Raw genomic sequence first — 21,141 nt, 5'->3', positions numbered from 1 at the left:
GCTTGAAAAAATAGCAAACAGATTTTATTTTCTAGTACCTTTTTGTTTTTCCTGGTCAGCTCCATGTGCCAGCATGTTGTTTTGATTCTGATGGGGATACAGCATTGAGCAGTGAACAATTAAACATAAACACCAGCCTCACTTCCATCCTCTTCTTTCCTCTTTAGGTGAAGGCAGCTTCCAAATATGTGGATGTACCTGTGAGTATTTGAAAATTGTTTCTCGTGGGGTTTTTTTGTTTTTTTTTTTTCATTTTTACTTTTTGTTTTCATGAGAATTTTGATAGTGCTACTCACATTAATTGCTGCTAGCTAAACTGTGTGTTCCTGACTTGGATCATCAGAAAGAAGCCAAGAATATTTTGTAGTAGAATTTTTTTTTCAGATAAGAAGACGGTATGGTTTCTTTCATCAGGAAGAAAGGTCCTGTTTGAGGGTAAACCCACTTCACTTTCACTTTCATTTTCATTGGTTTCTCTGTTGTTTCATTCTGTTTTCATCATGTTCACCAACCCTCCTGTGTGCACACCTTCAGAGGAAAGCCATGAAGCTAGAAACTTGCACAAGGGTGACAGTATTTTTTGTTAGGTTGATGAAAAAGTTAATTGTGGTTTTGCAATTAAAAATGTGGAAAACATAATTTCTTTGCACCAACCTAATAAAAAAAACAAATAAATTCTAAATTTGTTCATTTTGGGGTCAATTCTGCAATTGTTTTAAGGAAACCTCACAAAACTGCTTATAATTTAGTGCAGGCCTCATTAATGAAGAGAGCTCTCAAAGTTCACAGATAAAGCACTCGAAGTTGCCCAAAATTTACATTTAAATTGAGGTTAAGTACAACACATGAATGCTAAAGTGTGGGATTACCTGTGATAAATCAGGATACATTTATGGACAGACTTTGCCCTGCCTATTAGCAAAATAAAATTGGAGAGGTTTTAATATATTCCAATAAAGTGAAAAAGAAAATGATTTTGTTTCTCCATTTCTAACAAAAGAGGTGTGAGTCTATTATAAAATATTAAATTTAGAGAGCTTATCTCAACAGCCACCAAGGGTCTTGTACTAAGCATTTCTCATTCTGAACGTGGTTAAGTACCCCCCTTGTTCAAATACTTATTTGTTAAAATTTGTTTTTTTCTAAAAGGATTTGTATTAACATTTAAATTCATTTCCCCAGGAAGCTAAGTGTGTAATGGTTTATTGGCTTATTTCTCAAAGGAAGACAAAATAGAAAATTGGAGTGAATTTAGCATTAGCATATATTGTGTTTGTTTAATGAAAGAATGTACAATCAATAATTATGCTTTGAATTTATATAATACTTCCTATCAACAAACCTCAGACTCCTTCAGGTAGACAGTTCTTATAATGGAGAATAGAAAAAGTTCACATAACTGCAGCAGGGAGAGAAGTTAAGTAATTTACTTTCTCAAGCCTCCAAAGTATAAACTTTCCCTTCGTGGGGAGCTAACTACTCAAATTTTCTGGCCCTGTTTCTCCATCTTTAAAATGGAGATGACGATAATACCTAAGTCATAGGTTTGCTGTGCAAATTAAATGACACAACGTACATAGAACATCCAGCACCATACCTAGCACTTATTAGGAATTTCAGTCCAGGAGAAAGACACACGTGGTGGTAGTAGTGTGATGTCCACACTCTATTGCATATAGATGGATGGGGGATGAATTTGCAGACATCAGCGCTGGGCTCCACTGGTCTTCAACAGTGATAGAAATTGAAATTCTAGGCTTTCGACCCAAAGATTTGGTAGCTGTGGTCTATTCTCTGTAGGATCCAGAGCAGAGAGGGTATCTCAGCCAGGTTTGAACAGGTAGCCTGTAGACAAGGCCCAAACACCTAGAGAAACTTGATCCAGCCATTGGTACTAACATCAGGTTATGTTAGATTGAACCACATGAAATTGGCATATTGGTGAGGTCAAAGAAGTCAAATATCAGCCATTTCATATGATTTGATCTAATAATTCCTACAAGCTAGGTTCAGATTTATTATAAAGATGGGAGGGCAGTAAATGGACTCTATATCAAAATGCAGGGTGCCCTGATCTGTACTCATTAAGTGTTTATGGATTAATTATGCTAAATTAGAAGACTCGTTAGGTGCATTAGTCCATTTTCATGCTACTATGAAGACATACCAGAGACTGGATAATTTATAAAGGAAAGAGGTTTAATTCACTCACAGTTCGGCATGGCTGGGGAGGCCTCAGGAAACTTACAATCATGGTGGAAGGGGAAGCAAACACGTCCTTCTTCACAAGACAGCAGAGGTAAGAAGAATGAGTGAAAGGGAAAAAGCCCCTCATAAAACCATGAGATCTCCTGAGAACTCACTCAGTATCACAAGAACAGCCTGGAGGTAGCCACCCCTATGATTCAATTACCTCCTACTGGGTCCCTCCCATGATACTTGGGGATTGTCGGAACTATAATTCAAGATGAGATTTGGGTGGGGACACAGCCAAACCATATATCATTAGGCTATGAGGAAACAAATTGAATTAGTAGAGTTTTCACACTCTGGAGGGCAGAAGAAGTTGATGCAGCATATTCCAAAATGTGGTACATTTACCACTGATTATACAAAATATAGTAACTAGTATTACTGCTACTACAACCAAGCTTTATAAAGTACTCACTAAAACAGTTTACATTTTATCTTCACAATAACCTCACTTTAAATATGAGGAAACTAAGGCACAGAGAAGTTAATTTGCTCAGGATCCCACATTGGGTTAGTAGAAGAGCTGAGATTTAAGCCAATGCCCTTATAAATTCTGCCATACTGCAAGATAATTCCAGTTAGTGCATAAACAAACACCTTGATTTGGATAGTGGTAATTATTTTAGTGCATATTAGAAAAAGTATTTTTTTTACCAGCTATTAATGACTTAGGACAAAGCTAAACTTTAAGTTGATTAACATATACTTTAATAGCTAATAATATTATAATAAACCTTTTAGTAAATAAATAACAATTTTATAGAAAATAATAGTACATAATACACGTATATTCTATATGTACATTGTTTATATATGGTAGATAATAGTAATCATTTGCTTCTGAAATCAATCCTAGGAGGGGGTTAATACTATCATTCTGTTTTATAGCTGAGGAAACTGAGGCACAAAGAGGTTAATTAGCATGCCCAAGGTCACCTGGTGAATAAGCAGAGTGTGACTATCAGGTGCTGTCAGTTGGACCATAAAGCCTGCACTTCCAGGGGTGTGGTAGAGTAGCTAGCACTGGTTCCCAAGGTCAATTATGTGCGTCTCTCTCCAACTCCGCCTTCAGTGAGAGCACATTGGTAGCTCAAAATTAGCCTTGATGGGAGTATTTACACCATGCAAATTGGTAAACACTACAAATCAGGGTGTTTTGTTTTGTTTTGTTGTTGGTTTTGAAGAGTCCGTTTATGCCGGGCGAAGCAGCTCTCGCCTATAATACCAGCACTTTGGGAGGCCAAGGTGGGTGGATCACCTGAGTTCAGGAGTTCAAGACCAGCCTGGCCAACATAGTGAAACTCCGCCTCTACTGAAAATACAAAATACTAGCCGGGTGTGGTGGCGTGCGCCTGTAATCCCAGCTACCTCCTCCAGAGAGGCTGAGGCAGGAGAATCACTTGAACCTGGGAGGCAGAGATTGCAGTGAGCCGAGATTGTGCCATTGAACTCCAGCCTGGGCAACAAGAGTGAAACTCCATCTCAAAAAAAAAAAAAAGAGTCAGTTTACCAGCATACCACTAACTATTACCTGTTAAGTCAGCAGTCCCCAAACTAGAATGTACAGCAGCAATACTTGGCAAAAAAAAAATTTTCTGGTTTGTTTTTGGTTTTTATTAATTAATATATTCAGCTTTTATTATTTTTTAATGGGCACATAATTGTTTTTGTTTTGTTAATACAGAGTCCCAGGCCCTCACCTCCAGAGATTCTGATTCAGTCATTCTGGGGTGGAGCCTGGATATTGCTTTCCATTAAGTTCTTCACATAATTCTGATAAGTAGTACAAGTTGGGAAACCAATGGACTAAATCAGTGATTCTTGACCTTGGCTACATATTGGAAACTAGGGAGCTTTTGCAAGCATTAATGCCCAGGTCGCTTACCAGACAAAATTGAAACAGCATCTTTGGGGTTCAGGGCCCAGATATCAGTATTTTTAAAGCTCCCCAGGTCCTTCAGATTTGCAGCCAGGCTTAAGAACCATCAGATAAAATCATTTCTCAACTCATTTCTACCTCTGAAGCCTCTGAGCTCACCTGTGTTTCCCTGTGAGGTTTTTGTTAGAACATTTAATGGTTTAGTTCCATGTGGGCACTAGCAGTTAGTCACCTTTGAGATTTGTCTCTTAACTATCCACACTACTGGAGGGAAGTTCTAGTACCAGTCACCTAAAACATTACATGATCCCCAAAGCATATGTCTTTGTTTTAGATGTAGTTTTTGACCCATTGGTATATGTAGGAGATTTGCATTCATAAGTAGGGCTGACTTAGGATGCTGGAAGTTTGAGCTCATTTTTCTCAAGCTCAGAAGTATTCCGGTAGGGGCAAGTTCAGATTAAAATGTTCTTCTTTTTCTGAGCCACAGGGTAGCTTATTCACAAATTATGTCTTCCACACATGGATGCAGTTAACTATACAGATATTTGTTTAAGTGTTTTCTAAAATCTATGTCATATTCAATCAGTCTGCCAAGCCACATTTAAAATACACAATGTCATTATGAGATATTAAAAAACATCTAAAAGTTTGTCCCAGTGTGTGCGGGTAGCACAATGATATAAAAGCATAATTTAATAGTATCAGCTGTCTGGTCAAGTATATTTTCCAGCTATAACTAAGGGTTAGCTTGTTTGTGAACAGTTTTTCTTTTAATTGTTTTGATTGGAAATCTACTTGAAATGCATTACACATCCTTCTCGCCTTTTTAAACAGGGTACTGACTATAATCTTTTCTCAATGACTCAGGATCACCATTGTGACCGTGTCTTTCCCCAGTGGCTGCATAGTGACCCACTCCCCCCCAGGGCCTCCCGAGATACAGGGGAGGCTTGCCCCTGCCCTCGATAGTCCCAAACCCCAGCGGTTGGTGAGTCTACATGTCTGGTGCTGCAGTTGGGCAGCCTCCTCCCTCACGGTCAGGCATAAGGAAAAATGATAGCTCTCTCTTATCTGCACAATTTTTTCAAACAATCCCCCTCTTCCCTATTTCTGCTTCATCAAGGGATGGAAACCAAACTTGTTGGAATTGGTTGGGAGTGGGAGCTTGAGGACTCCATTATGAGAAAACTACACATGTTTTGTGCTGAGGCTTTATCATTTTTATTTTGACGTTGGCTCCTCTGAGGCCCCCTTTTCTTCTTGGTTCTAGAGTAGATTCTAAAGGTAGGTAAGGCTGTGGAATGGTATAATATTATGGGGGGGAATCATAGTAATTCATGTTTGTATTACAATATATGGCTTTCAAAACATTTTTACATACATTATTCTAGCTGATGACCATAACAGTCCTTGGAGGTAAGTAGGGGAGCTGTTAGTAATCCCATTTTATAGATAGCATAACTAAGGCCCAGAGAAGTTTTTTTTAAACTCTTCTTTTACAGAAAAGTTTAAGTGATATTCACAAATTCCAATTTGTGGGAGATCCAGTAAAAATCCATGCAGTGTGACTGAAGAGCTTGAAAAAGGAGGTGGAGAAAGGATTTGCTCATTCATTCTTGAATTTGTCCATTCAGCAAATACTTACTGGGCCCCTACTATATGCTAGGTACCATTTTGTATGCTGGGGATGCAATAGAAAACAGGCCAAACAAAGTTCCTGGGTTCATGGAGCTTATGTTCTAGTGGGATAAGAGAGGCAACAGACAAACAAATAGTATATAATACAACATCAGCTATTGGTAACTGCTATTGGAATAAGAAGAGTCAAAACGGAGCAAATCATGGAGTTTCTTAACTACATGGGTAAGATGAACCACACTGATTTTTTAAAATACCAGAGTCTTTAAAACTTGAATGAAATGCCCCTTTGAAGACAGTGAAACTTCGTGAAAAGAGAAGGAGTGGTGCAAATACGCATCATTGTAGATTACTGTTTCTTCTAACATTTTGGGTTACTGATAGATCTGCCACACTTGACTTTGCACCTTAGCTCTAAGATGGTTGCATGTGCCCAGGAAAAGGCCATATTGCCACAAGCATCACCAGGGGAGAAATAGAAACAATAATAAGTTTCTCAAGTCCCCCAGGTAGAGATCCCCATCTCTACTGAGAATGCCCTTTGATGCGCAGTTGCCAAAAGGAGAGAAGGAGAGAGGTGCCTGCTTAGAACTGATAGCTATCACTTACATCTCACTGGAGAACCTCTATTGTTTTGTATCATAAAACTGCAACAATTATAGGACCATCATGGAACCTGCTCAATCCATTTGCTGAAAATTGTTTGAAAGTGTAACACTTGACTGCTGTGGCTTTGGGTTGTCCTCATTGTTTTTCAAATTAATACCTTGTCATTGTTTCAGCAGGTGTTAAGAAATGTTACTAGCATCCCAGGGGCCAAGCATTGGCCCTTTGCTTGATAATTGTTTGCTTTGTGTCAGGAAAAAAAAAATACAGTCCTACTGTTTCTAAACCTTCCTCATTTTCACCCTGGAAATTACACAGAAGTGTTAACTAACTTCAATTTACAGTGCCTGACAGTCACGTCTAGTAGAGAAATGATACTTTGTGATCTAAGGTAAATCACAGTAATGAAAACTAATCTTTTTAGTTATTAGCAAACATATATATCTACTGTGGAAATTTGAGGGGTTTGTGGCCACTCTCCTAATGACCTATATTACAGTGTTTTAATAGGTTTCTTTGGAGATAACTTTGATTGTGACATCTCAAGCAGAGTGCTTTCTGAGTTTCTTTTTTTTTTACTTCCCTACAATAAATCATTTCCTAACTGCAGGATGAACCACCAGCTTACCTTTCCAGAAAATCTGATTTATTTAAAAATCAAATCCTCTCCTCCTTCCCCTGCCTTTTGTTTTCTTCTCTTCTTCTTCTTTTTAATCCTTGGACTTTAAGGCTGCACTGGAAGCAAAGACAAATGGTTTAGTGTCTCATCTGAGTGAACTAATTAATTAGCAAATACTATATCCTCTCAGGTTAAGCTATACACACACACACGCGCACACACACACACACACACACACATTGAGACTTGGGTAGGAAGAGGTATAGATTGAAACACAATTTTTTTTACTTAGTACTTTCTCAATATTTTAAAAGAGGAAAAAGGAGTTCCATCACCCTTCTGATAATATATTAAGGACGGTGGAAAACAGTATGTTTGGGTATTCTTTCATGCAGGTTTCAATCCAAGGCAAAGTCAGAGAACATCTGTGGGTTATGCAGTAAAGACTTATCCATTAGATAAATTTGCCAGGAAAAAATTTATCATAGAAAAAATATTTATAAAATCCTACAATCTCAATGCCCTTCTTAGCCAGGCTTGATTTCTGGAAAGAGGAAGCAGTTATAATATCAATTTCTATCAGCCCAGGCTGTGGACAGCAATCCCATGCCTACAAAGGTGATCCAGCAGAAGCATCTCAGGGTGTGTGAGGGCAAGTAGAGGGTAAAAGTGAATGGTAAACAAGGAAGAGTGGCTGTCTGAAAATTCGTTTTCATGTTTTCCTGTTTCTTTACAGAAACCCGGGATGGACGTGGCCGACGCCTACGTGACTTTCGTCCGCCATTCTCAGGATGTCCTGCGTGATAAGGTCAATGAGGAGATGTACATAGAAAGGTTATTTGATGTAAGTAAATGCCTTCTCCTCCTTGAAAACCAAGGAGGAGACCCTCCAAAATGTGACAAAATAAGAGACAGGAGGATAAGTCACATTTTGAGAAAATGGATTGGTTCTGATTCAGACTAAATCTTTTCCTCTCCCTCTGCCTTAGGCTCTTATCTGTCTTGTGTCTGTTCTGAACCCACTCTGGTGTGGCAGTGTCTCAGTCCCAATCTGTGTGATACGTAGGACGGCACACAGCCTCTCGGCAAGCAGGCTCATTCCTGCACGAAGCTTGCAAGGCAGCTTTCTCTAACTGGCAAAGACCTTTCTTGGTCATGGTTTTCCTCCTTGCAATCTGGCCTCACTTTAGGGAGATATTCTCATCAGGGAGGCTGAGACCAACTCTCTCTCCTGGGGGTGGCGCCTCCCTGACACCAGCTGTGGTGTGCAGATGTGCAGTAAATGTCGCATCGTTATCACTTCAAAGATAATTTCATTCCTGGAAGACTCGAAATCCTTACCCTCGGTTTTGGCAAACACTTACATTAGAGTTGCTCAGTCAGTTGCAGCTTTAAACCATGGTGCCCCCTGCTCACCCAGCCAGCTGATAATTTATGAGAAGCAGGTGTACAAAGAATGAGTACATTGGGCTGCGGACCCAGATCAAACTTCAGAAAATGCAGATTACCAAGGGTTAATCATTTTTGAGCAATCTTATTTCCACTGGGACTGCATCTGCACAGCAAAGCAAGCCACTGAGGCAAAAAGAAAAAAAAAAAAAAAGGAACCTGCTTCAGTCTCAAATTGCCTGTCTCTTTTAGGCCAAAGCAGATGGGGCTACCTAATTTAGCCAGATATTTCATCTCGGGTTTCCACCGAATTTGCCAGTGTAGACCCGGCCAGAGTGCATGGAAGCTGATGTTCTTGTCTCCCTGTGGCTCTGAGTGTGCAGCCTACTTCTGTCTTGTGAAACGTGAGCTCCTCCTGTCCAGGTTTCCATATTTTTAGTGCCAATGCGAACATTAATGTTTTGGTCTACTATGGAATCCATGTTTCTATTTTTTTTTTTTCTGTGATTGTGTTCAGCAATTTACATTGAGTTTGTGTGTGTGTGTATGTGTGTGTGTTTTTGTTCCACAGCTAAGTGAGCTCATTGTTGGCACCGCTTTCTGATTCTGCGGCTTCTGACTTTTATATGCTTTGTCTTCCAGCTCCTTTGCTTTCCTCGTGTGTTGAAAGGCTCCTTTCTTTTTTTTTTCTTTTCTTTTCCAATCATCCCGTTTCTGTGCTTGATACCCCTCTTCCCTCTGCATCACCTTTCCTCAACAAAACCCTTCTTACTTTTTAATTCCCACCCATCCTCTCTCAGATAAAAATGGAACTTATCTCTCATGTCAAATGTTTTATCACATTATATCAAGTGGCATGAATTAGAATCAAATAATCTTCCTGTGTACATCTTCTAGCATGACCCACATCCACTGAGAATGCCTCATACATGCATAAAGCTCACCAGCGGGTCCTCCCCCTTCTCTGCATGCATGCCTTATATGAAAGTACTGAGCCTAGAATGTCCGGGGCACAATCACCATCCAATAGGCATTGAAAACGGAGACAGGCAGGACCCTCGGGTCTGCAGTTAGGAGTGTGGACACTCTGCCCATCTCCATTGAATTAAATTCCAAACCACAAATATTCAAGAAGCCTGTGGGTTGTTCTTTTCAATGCCTAGGTTGCCTTTTTTTTTCCTTTGATCAGTATCTTCCGATTCTCAGTTTTATGTGGCCCGTGTGTACGTGTGTGTGTGTTACTGTGTGAGTGTGTGTGAATAACCAATAACCTTGTGTTCTCTAAAACTTAAATCTAGTACTGAATTTGATGTTTAATCTGCAGTTTAGCTTGTTACTTAATTGACAAATAATCCACCCTTGCCTCTCTTTTTTTAAAATTAGAAGTACAAGCAAGGTAGCCTTGCTGAACGCAGCAAGGCACATTATCTCTTTTGTGGCTGTTCTTAAAGGAAAGTGCAACCAAATCTTCATTTAAAAAGGAAAAGTGCAGCCTTGACTAGTACAGGTGGTAAAACTGGACTTGCCTGACTGTTGAAGACCACAGGCAAAATTCAAGCCCTCCAGCCTTTAATGTAAATTAATAGTAAAAAGAAATATTACTGAGAATATTTTTTTCCGAAAGCAAGTTATAGTTAGGGACATTCAAAAATTCACAAGTACCTCCAGGCCCTTGTTGAATTCCACTGACCAGCATAAAATAGCATCAGTAACATTGTGGAAACCCCCACAATTTAGTCTGATGTTGTCCCAATTTGGTTTTCCCAACGGAGTCTTAGTTATACCCTCCTGAGTATATCTGATTGTAAAGGCTTAACTATTACAATCACTCACTGCACATCACTCCCGGCCCCACGGAAAAAAAAAATTTTTTCAGGAGCTTATTTAGATATAACAAGTTTCTTTGCCATTTACTTTCTTACTTGCTAAATAACCTGATCTCCTAATTTACAGAATATTGGTGCTAGGCAACCTAACTGATGTATTGCAAAAAAAGTTATTGAATCTGTCACGGATTTAAAACATTTGTCATTTTAAAAACCCAGAGCTTCTCAAAAAGCTTCATTACCATGCAGCCTTAGTAATTTAATTCAGTACTTACTGTTTTTCTATAATCTAGCAGCAAAACATCAGATTACCAACATGTTTGATTATTTTCGGCTTCTGTTTCCTCAAGCATGGTGTTTATTTCTTTGTGTACATGCTCTGCAAAACTCTTGTGTCCACCAAGCTAAACAAGGGAATAGGAATATCAAGGCAGAAGGGTCTGTGAAAGCTGCCACTCTGAATTTCTTGCTGCAGATGAACTTATTCTTTAAATCCCATTCCTTAATGATAGGGGTCCTGGGGCAAGTTTCTGAACAATTGGCAGAAACCTATTGAGAAAGACTTGTTGATCTGTGAGATTTTTCTTCCAAATCGTTGCATTTTGATAAATGGCAAAAATGAATAATAGCAAATTAACATTTTGAATGAAGAAAAAAATATATATCTCCGAGATTGTTTGCTGTTTGGGGGTTGTTGATTCTGACTATTGTGTCATTCTCTGGTTTTTAGTTCCTGCTGGCATCTGTCATTCAGAGGCATGTTCTAAGAGTTCCTGTTGTGTTTTTAACTGTGTTTCAAGTCTCAGTTTTATTTACCTGATAAGTCCTTTAAGTTGTTGCTATTTGGTATTGTTCCTGTTTTTGCCCTTCTGAGTGTGCCCTTGTAGAAAAGGCTGGATGGTTTTAGTGTGTGTTTGTATTTGAGAATATTTGGATTAATAGCTGGTCATTTAACGGTGCATTTTCTGCTTTAACTAGGCCCCTACCCAGTGCTCTCTGAGCTAGTTTTCTCTCTGCCACGTCATTGTACTTTTGGCTGGAAGTGGGTGCTTGTGGGAGATTATCGGCATAGCATTTGGGACTCTATATTTGATGTTCTGCATTTTTATCTATTTTATTACGTAACTTAAGAACAGGCTTTCCAAATTCATCTTCACCGATTTTTTTTTTTTTTAACCAAGCATTCTCTAGGTTTATTGGAGAAATACATTTGGACATAATGTTGCCTAACTGGGTTGCTTTTGCCATTAAGATTCCTTTGTTTATTAATATAATTGATTTACCTAGTCTTTCTATAAAATTCTAATGACTTTTTTGATAACGCACTTAAGAAAAAATCTAACCAATCCAAGACAAAGTGCTGATCAGAAAAGAATCGGCAAACTGTTTCCCATAATATTTCAGATGTGCAGCTGGACATTTTTTATCTGTGTTTTTATATTTTTTCATAAAAAATGAAGTGTAATTGTATATTGTTTTCAGTTGCTGCAAAATAACAGTTTATAACATTTTGAAACAAAACATTCTGAGATTTAAAGCAAGAGAATATTCCAATATACACAAAAACAATGAATTCAAATAGATTAAAGATGCTGAATTTTTAAAAGAAGATCAGACTGCTGTGAGACTCAAGTGGAAGCTTAGCCTTCTTGAAAATTATTGCTGACATTCAAAGAAAATATAAAACATGGATATGAAATAATCTCCATATTCCTAAAGCAGCAGCTACAGAGGAAAGCACAAGCTCAAGAAATAACTTGAAGACAGTGATTTAAAGTTGGAGTGTCCATAAATCATGCAGATGGCTTTTCCCTCCTTCTCTAGTGATTAATTCAACATCTTCCCCAAAATAAAAACATGCTTTTTGAAATTAGAGATCAGATCATCAAGAGAAGCACCTAAGATTTCAAGGTCTAAACAAAAATTAATTTTCTTTCTTCCTTGTACTTCTTGAAGACACAGACTGAGAAGAAAATCGGGATTAAAAGAGATGTGCTTAGGGTGAATTCATCTGCTTAAACCTCACAGGCTCGGAGATGAGTGATTAAAAAGCCATCTCGAACTTGGATGGAATCCACATTGGTAGTAATGCCGCATCCGCACTGGCTTTCTTCAGGCCCCGTGTCATTGTGAACCAGGCCCAGGGAACATTTGACTGGAGATGATACATGGATTATATAGGTCAATTATACACTTAATCTGCCTTCTGGAGGATTAAGTATTTGCAGATTGACTCTGCATTTGGCTTCTCCGTGGCAGTTATTAGATCAGGAAAGGGCCTCTTACCAAACCGCCTCATAAGAACTTAATCAAGCAGTGTGGTCAGCTTCGGAAAGGGCTGCTGCTCAGTATTCTTTGCCTCGCACAGATTTTAATTTGCTGTTCCATTTTCAAATCGTGTATTTGTCCAGTTTATGTGGCAGAACAATAATTGAGTGTGACTATTTCCCTTGAAAAGGGTAATTTGAAACATGAAACCTTTGCCTGTTAAAATATATTTGCTATGTTTATATATGAAACCACAGATAACCTTATTTTAACAACCTTATTAAATTACTAAAGCACCATACATGTGAGCATATATCAATCAAAGTAGGAATCATCCTGCTGGAGGATGAAAGTACCAAATAATAGGCTACAAGGAGGACATGACACTATATCTGTAAGGTATATCACCAGCTGTCCAGGTAAGGGAAACCACTTCCAAAAATATGAAGTGGGGAGAGGTGCATAGGATTCACTAACACAATAAGTTGCACTTCTAAGGGGCTGATTAAAGAAATTCAAGGCATGTGGCATTCTAGACACTGAGACAGTGAGTTATCTCCTCTCTAAGCAATAAGCAGACGTGAGTGCCCTGAATGGGACTTACTGTGCAGTGATCATGGGCCCTGCCTCTGGAACCTTCAGACCTGATCCTTACTAGCTGGGTGACCTTGAACAAGGCATTTAATCTCTAAGAGCCTCAGCTGATTCATCTATATAACAGGGATGATAATCGTGGAGTTATTATGAGGGTGAAATGCCATATGAATCTGCAGCATCGAGCTCTGAGGAAGCATTGGTAAGTGTTAGCCACCACCATCATCATCATCGCTATCATCATCATCATCAAAATGGAAATGCTTTTCCCAGCCTTCTTTTTTTCCTTGTTAAGCAAAGTTTCATATTCATGTTAAGGTGCTATGGGTCTCCCCATCACCTTAAGACATTAACCCCAAGCTTGCTTAGAATTGCTTGATGTAGAGCAGCCTGGTACCTTTTTTACTTTTGGTAAAACATCTTCCTGAAACAGGCAAAATAATGATGGTCAGGAGTGGGGCTTTGAAGTAAGACAGACAGAAGGAGGAAACTTGGTTTTGCCACTTTCGAGCTTTCTAACCTGGGATCAATTATTTCACTTCCCTAAGCCTCAATTTCCCCATCTGTAAAGAAACTGGCTTCTTACAGTTTTCGTGAGGACTAAATGATATAATGAATGTAGACAGACGTAGTTAAAAATTCAATGAGTCTTTTATCATCATCATCCTTATCATCTCATAGAACTACTTGTTCCTTCAAGTGATTTTGAAATAGCCTAGCTCTACCCCCTCAACAAAACTACACTGCATTGCCAAATAAATCAGAATTAACCTTCGGAACTTCAGGGTTTTGGGGGGTGGGGGCAGAGAGAGGGAGGGAGTAATTAATACCTTTTACTATTAAGATGCAGTATATGTATATTGTAGACATTTAGAAAATATAGCTAACCAAAAAATAAGAAGATTAAAATGTTGTGTTCCCAGCGCCCACAGATTATTATCAGTGGGGTTTTTTTATCTTTTTCTATATAATTATATATATATAATGTACTTTTTTTCTAAAATGAGTAAGCAAAAAAATTGCTTTTTAAAGTTAATGGTCACTATTTCCCATGCCAGTAAATTTTCCTCTAATACACTGTATTCAAAATTACCCACTTGTCCCCAAAATATTCTTTACAGCTGGTTTGTGCAAACCAGGATTTGATGCAGGGCAAGGTTGTGATGCCCCTTAAATTTATTTTGAACCAGCACTGGCCCTTTTTTCATGATCTTGACTTGTTATAGGGACTGCCGTGCCAATTGTTCTGCAGACTGGAGGAGTTTATTACTATCTAAACATAGAACTGATTTGCTGAGAAAAAAAAAAAATCAAGCTGAATTCAACCAAGTAGTTCTTTTAAACATAATTAGTAACTTAGCAGAATTCAACCAGGGCTTTTTTTTTTAAGCTGCTCTCTGTATGTAAGGAAAACTTCTGAAGCTAGTTTAAAAAAAAAAGATTGAGGGGGGGCTAGACTGTAAAAAACTCACAGAGGCCAGAGTACAAGGTGGCCATGTGAAGACATACAGAGATTTTAACTACTGGAATAAGGCACAGCTATCTGAGCTGGGTGGGTAAATCAGAGGGTCACAGTCCAGCATTTCTTTTTTTTTTTTTTTTTTTTTTTTTTTTTTTTTTTGAGACGGAGTCTCGCTCTGTCGCCCAGGCTGGAGTGCAGTGGCGCGATCTCGGCTCACTGCAAGCTCCGCCTCCCGGGTTCATGCCATTCTCCTGCCTCAGCCTCCCACGTAGCTGGGACTACAGGCGCCCGCCACCACGCCCGGCTAATTTTTTGTATTTTTTAGTAGAGACGGGGTTTCACTGTGTTAGCCAGGATGGTCTCGATCTCCTGACCTCGTGATCCGCCCGCCTCGGCCTCCCAAAGTGCTGGGATTACAGGCGTGAGCCACCGCGCCCGGCCCCAGCATTTCTTATGTCACTGTAACTGCTTTGAAGTCTTAGACTGGTGACTTTGACACACACATACCCATACTATTGGGAAGGGTCCTTTGTTAATTCTACTGGGATTTTCCCCGAGGTTATCAATCTGAAGTTAAGCCCTCCAAATCAGTCTGAAGCTGAGCTTTTCCATACTCTTTAGATCAAATTTTAATTGAACTGTGACCTCATCTCTATCCTCAATTATGAAGCTAAAGAGCATGTCTGCCAGGCTACTAGGACATCCCTTAGAATCTGTGAGATTATGTGTATTGAAACCAGAAAGCTAATCCAAATGAACTGGGAAAGGCAGTTACAGGAAGAAGAGACAGTTGATTCTTTCATCTATTTTTGAGCCCCAAAGTAAACTCTGGCGGTTAAGTCATACCCTAGGCCATGCATTACAGCTGTAGAGTGTCATTTCCCAAAAAGAATACAGAAACTGGAGACAAGTTGGAGGGAAATGAGAAACCCATCACTCACCTTGATTGGTAACATTACCTACTAAATATTGTTACATAACGGGTATCTATATATATATGATATATATATATTTTAAAATAGGGTGTGTGTGTATGTGTATGCATGTATGTAAGATACATACCTTATTAGGGAGTTAAGTTTCCTTGGCAGAGGAAAACCATGTATTCAGTCCCAATCTAAGCTCTGTTTGGATTCTTGGAAGTGAACCTCAGGATACTTCCAAGCTAAAATTAAACAACAATCCAAGTTCGTTTTCATGAGTTATGCCCTCCAGTGCCACTCAAATTCCCAGTGTCTTCATGCTTTCTGTAACTCCCACCATCCAAATCTGCTTTTAACAGATTTGATAATTCCTCTTCTATTAGGATGAGAGGAGATGAACAGAGTGTTTTGGTGCTTTTCTGATGCCCTATTGCAGTGAATAGTATTCAAATGTCAATCCCCTCTTTCCCATGGGCTTCACAATTACAAGTAAGTGATAACAATTAATTACTTTGCTTTTGGAGTCTTAGGTATAGAAACACATTTCCGTTCCACATGGACTTGGGAATGCTTCACTCCATGCCTGGGTAATTTGAACTTTCAGCAATCCTGCATACAAAAAAGATAAGGGGCATTAACAGATTTGGATTAATCATGTTAAATGGGTTATTACTATCCAAAAGAAACTGAGGGGTTTTTTGTTGGTATTCTCACAGATTTACATTTGTGTAACATATCTTCAAGTAGTTTTCTAATCTAGCTATTTCCTTCCAAAGCCATTCATAGAAATAGATCTCTCTTACTTTCAGGCAAACCTTACATAAAGCCAGTCTTGAATTTTCTCTGGAGCTTGTAGGCAATGAAGAGTTTTGCTAAGTGTCTTTATCAGAACAGCTTTCTGTGTTCCAGAAGACATTTGGTGAAGACAGTTAATTTGTTTTCCTTTCCAGAGGAGAATGTTCCATTAATCATTCTAAGAAGCCAAGCTGATTGCTCTGTTACGTTAAGGTCACAGTATTCTTGTTAACATGACCCACACAATACTTCTGTGTCTTAGAACAGGGTTTTTTTTTTTTTGTTATGGCAGACTTACGGCATGGAAGCAGTAAGCGACAGACTCAAACACAGTACACATGTGCAAGTACGCATGTGCACACACACACACACACACACACACACACACACAAACACACAGAGTAGCCAAAGCACATTTTGTGGAAGAAATATTATCACATTGCATTGCAGGAAACGAGCTGTGCTAAATCCTCAAATACTTCTCATTTATTAAACAAGTAACTATTTCTCTCCCTGCTGGGCTCCAGATAGGCTATCAAAAGATTTCACGATCAATACCTAGATACATAGTTACTGCTCTAATTATTTTAATGAGTGAATTTAAATTTTGCATAGGTTCTTGTTATTCAAAATGTGATCCACAGGCCCTCAGCATCAGCATTATCTGGAAGTTTGTAAGAGATATATAGTCTCAGCCCTAACCCCAGACCAAATGAATCAGAATCTGCATTTTGACAAGAGTCTCTTTGATTCAAGTGCACATAAAAGTTTGACAAATAGTGGGCAAGATCAATTACTTCAAACTTATTTGCCCCAACTCACAATAAGAAAGAAATTTTACATTGCAACCCAGTGTGCGTGTACACACACACGAAACAAAAGTTTATAAAACAATATTTATGTGATGCAGTCTGATATTTCCTGATATTACCACTGAATTTCAAAAATGTCAGTGGTAACAGATAAAATGATTCTACTACACACAAATAAGTTTACAATCCTCAGTTTCAAAAATACTTCTAAAGCAAAGTTTCTCGTCCTTGGCACCACTGACATTTTGAGTCAGATAATTCTTTGTTGTAGAGTGCTAGTCTGTGTATTAAAGGATGTTGAGCAGCATCCCTGGTTTCTACTCTAGACACCAGTAGCAGCCACTGTCCTTCTCAAAATGAAGAAAATGTCTCCAGATATGGCCAAATTTCCCCTGGGGGGCAAAATCATCCCCATTTGAGAACCACTGATCTGCACAAACTAGAAAAGAGGTTACCACTAAATGTATACAGGTAGCCCTTCCTCTCTGGATGTAATACAGCCCCCTGCCACTGCCATCATCACACAAAAACGTGATGAGTTTGATGTAACAACAACAAAGTCGAGCTTAGGAATTGTTAAAATGATTACTCAAGAAGTCCATGTGTCCATCTGGGAGTTAGCTTGGGAGCCTTTGCCAGTCTCTGAAGGAGATTATGTTTGGAGGACTCCATGCAATGATGGGAAAAGTTTGTTAGACATCCAGGACCGTCTTCTCCCCTGACTGTATCCAGAATAGTCCCACTTGGAGCCAAAGGAAGGAACTGGAACAGCACGTTAGATCAGCAATACAGCTTCCCACTTTGGTGTCCCTTGATTACTTCTCTTTCCTTTCCTTTTTATAATTCCGCCCGGACCTCAATTTTAAAAAATAAAAATAAAAAAAATAAAAAAATAAAAAGTCTTGCTTCCACCAGGTGGCTGCAAGTTATTTTTGTGTGTCCAAAAACCTGAAAAGAAGGCTCAACTTAAATACTTCATTCATTCCAAATTCCCAATTCAGAAGAGAACAGTTAACAGCCTCCTGTTCTTCTGTTAAACTCCTGCTGAGTTGACTAAAAATCCAGTTAATAGAGTCTAGTGATTTGCCTCCAGTGTGAATATTCCTGTATCAAAAGGCTTACAATGATAGTGTCACTTGCCATATTGGGCTGCCTTGACTGCCTTTGGCAGAATTTTCCATTCTGACCATCCCTGGACTAAAGCCAGTTATACCAACAAAGCTCCAGGTCTTGCCCAGGATGGGAGTATTATTAATTACCAGATCTGTATGCCAACCAAGGTATAAAGCCCCTCTCATTATTTGTGTAGAAAAAAATATTTTTTTTTAGAAAAGAACAAATAATATGTAAAGTAAGCAAAGTTAAATGCATGAGTTGCTTTCTAGTGAAATTTCTTTAAAATCATCTTTTAAGGAAGAGAAATATCACTCCCTTTTGTTCAGAAAATTCATTCTTTGGCCTAGGAAATCATCCTGTTAAAGAGAAAAGACTCAGTTATTAGGTGCTTCATTAGTTTGGGGAACTCTGAGTTAGTGCTTCTACCGGGGGGGTGATTTTTGTCCCACAGAGGACTTTTAACCATGTCTGGAGACATTGCTGGTTGCTACACCTCGGGGGTTGGGGGCATGTTACTGGCATCTAGCAAGCAGAGGCCAGTGCTGAACCTCCTGTAGTGCACAGGACAGCCCCTACAGTAAAGGATGATCCAGCTCAAAATAGCAATAGTGTAGAGAGATTGAAAAACCATGCTCTAGATGATACTTCCACCGACACAAATCATTTGTCTTTAGTGAATGGATTATTTGAGTTTAAATCATGAGCATGATCTGTGGGACTCCAGTGACTGTCTCTAAAGGATATTCTACCTGGTAGATATCTCGGGAACTCGTCTCAGAAATCCTTTTGACAAGCTTCATCCAAAAACATCTTTTTAGGAGCTAAAAAATAAAAAAGCAATTATTAACACCTAATTTTGCCAACTTGAACTTAACACTCACCCGTGTATAGTTCCCATGGAGCATTAATGCTTCAACAAAAACTCAGATCTTGTCAGTTCAATGAGTCACTACAGCCTCCTACTGAAAGGTGCCGTGTCAACTTTTCTTTTTTTTTTTTTTTTTTTTTTTGATACGGAGTCTCGCTCTGTCACCCAGGCTGGAGTGTAGTGGCGCAATCTCTGCTCACCACAAGCTCTGCCTCCCACGTTCACGCCATTCTCCTGCCTCAGCCTCCCTAGTAGCTGGGACTACAGGCGCCTGCCACCACGCCCAGCTAATTTTTTTTTTTTTTTTTTTTTTTTTTGTATTTCTAGTAGAGACAGGGTTTCATTGTGTTAGCCAGTATGGTCTCAATCTCCTGACCTCATGATCTGCCCCCCTCGGCCTCCCAAAGTGCTGGGATTACAGGAGTGAGCCACCACGCCCGACCGCCCTGTCAACTTTTCAAGGGACTTGTTTCTTTATATCGAGCAGATGTTAGGAGCATAGGCTTTGCAGTCAGACATTTCTAAGTTTAATTCCTGGGTCTGCCACTTACTAGCTGTGTGACATTGTGTAAGCTACTTTACCCTCTCCAAGACTCAATTTTCTTTTCTGTAAAAAAACATGGATAAAAACAGTAGGTAGCTTTTTGAATTAGGAGGACTAAATGAGGCGATGCCTCTAAAGCACAAACCACAGTGCATGGCACATAGAAATGACTCCGTGAATATCTCTTCTTATTGTTGTTGTCATCAGTAGTGGTAGTGGTGTAAAAAACCAACACACGGCCGGGCACGGTGGCTCACGCCTGTAATTCCAGCACTTTGGGAGGCCAAGGTGGGTGGATCACGAGATCAGGAGATTGAGACCATCCTGGCCAACATGGTGAAACCTCATCTCTACTAAAAATACAAAAATTAGCTGAGCATGGCAGCGTGTGCCTGTAATCCCAGCTACTCCAGAGGCTGAAGCAGGAGAATTGCTTGAACCTGGGAGGTGGAGGTTGCAGTGAGCCGAGATCATGCCACTGTACTCCAGCCTGGCGACAAAGTTAGACTCTATCTAAAAAAATAAATAAATAAAAAACAACACACACCTCACACCCTTTCCTAATACTAAGGTAGGCTTTGCAGCAGAGAGAAAAGTAGCGATACATTCCACACCAACAGGGATCTTTACCAGTGATGAAATGATCAGAAAACATGATAGCAAGTAGCAGAGAGCTCAGTTGTGCCACAGTATCGCTAAAGGAAATCTTTCTTAGACTAAAGTAATATCCCAGTGAGATGAAAGCCTCAAAGAAGGTGCCCCAGGAGGCAGGACTGGGCTTAATCTACAGATGTCCAGGATTTGGGGAGGCGAAAGAGGCAGGAGTCTATGCTTAGGCACTAAGCAAGGAAACATTATTGCTTCCTTTGGGAGTGTCCCTGACTTACCAACACTGTATCTTCATTAGCCTTAACAGAGCTTCTCCTTGGAAATATTCTTTCAGAAATTACACTATTCACTTTTAAACAAAGGATGGCTTCAACCCAGCTATGATGACTCCAATCTAGGCATGTAGGTATCTGCTTTGTAGGCATTCGCTGCTCGAGAACCTTGAGGGCTAAATTCTTTTTATATGTGTGTAATTTTGTCTTTTAATGTTTGCTTCTTAACCAGGGGTGTGCATCAGAACTACATACGTACTTTTTTATTTTAAAAATGTACTCATTCCAGTTGTACATTAAATATTCTGATTCAGTAGATCTAAGGTAGGGATTAGACATCTGTTTTTAAAATAAGTTCTGAGAGTTTAATCTGGTCAAGAACCACTAATTTAGAGCAGTGGTTCTCCATTGTGGGTGATTTTGTCCCCTACAGCACATTTGGAAATGTCTAGAGACGTTTTTGATTGGTGGCGGGAGGATGCTACTGGCATCTAATGGATAGGCGGTGAACATACTACCATGAACAAGACAGCCCCCCCATAACAAATAATTATCTGCAAAAATGTCAATAGTGCTGAGGTGGCTGAACCCTGACTCTAAGGATAAAAGATACTGAAATACATGTTTATTTCTGTTAATACCCTTCCTACTTTGTATCTTACAAG

The 21,141-nt window shown here is 39.3% G+C and overlaps 1 protein-coding gene across 12 annotated transcripts in view; it reads left to right on the top strand.

Annotated features, from left to right (window-relative positions):
• The window catches only part of CADPS (calcium dependent secretion activator), a 476,794-nt gene that overhangs the window by 428,930 nt on the left and 26,723 nt on the right, over positions 1 to 21,141 (top strand). For all 12 annotated transcript variants that reach the window (XM_055383622.2, XM_019024533.4, XM_055383621.2 and 9 more), the window contains 2 exons: positions 168 to 200; positions 7,735 to 7,842. In XM_055383622.2, coding sequence (XP_055239597.1) covers positions 168 to 200; positions 7,735 to 7,842 — 141 coding nt within the window. The remainder of the gene's footprint in view (positions 1 to 167; positions 201 to 7,734; positions 7,843 to 21,141) is intronic.

This window comes from Gorilla gorilla, chromosome 2 (assembly GCF_029281585.2).
Source record: "Gorilla gorilla gorilla isolate KB3781 chromosome 2, NHGRI_mGorGor1-v2.1_pri, whole genome shotgun sequence".
Classification (NCBI taxonomy): Eukaryota; Metazoa; Chordata; class Mammalia; order Primates; family Hominidae; genus Gorilla; species Gorilla gorilla.
Note: the sequence above shows the minus strand (reverse complement) of the source record. Positions and strands in the feature narration are given on the sequence as shown.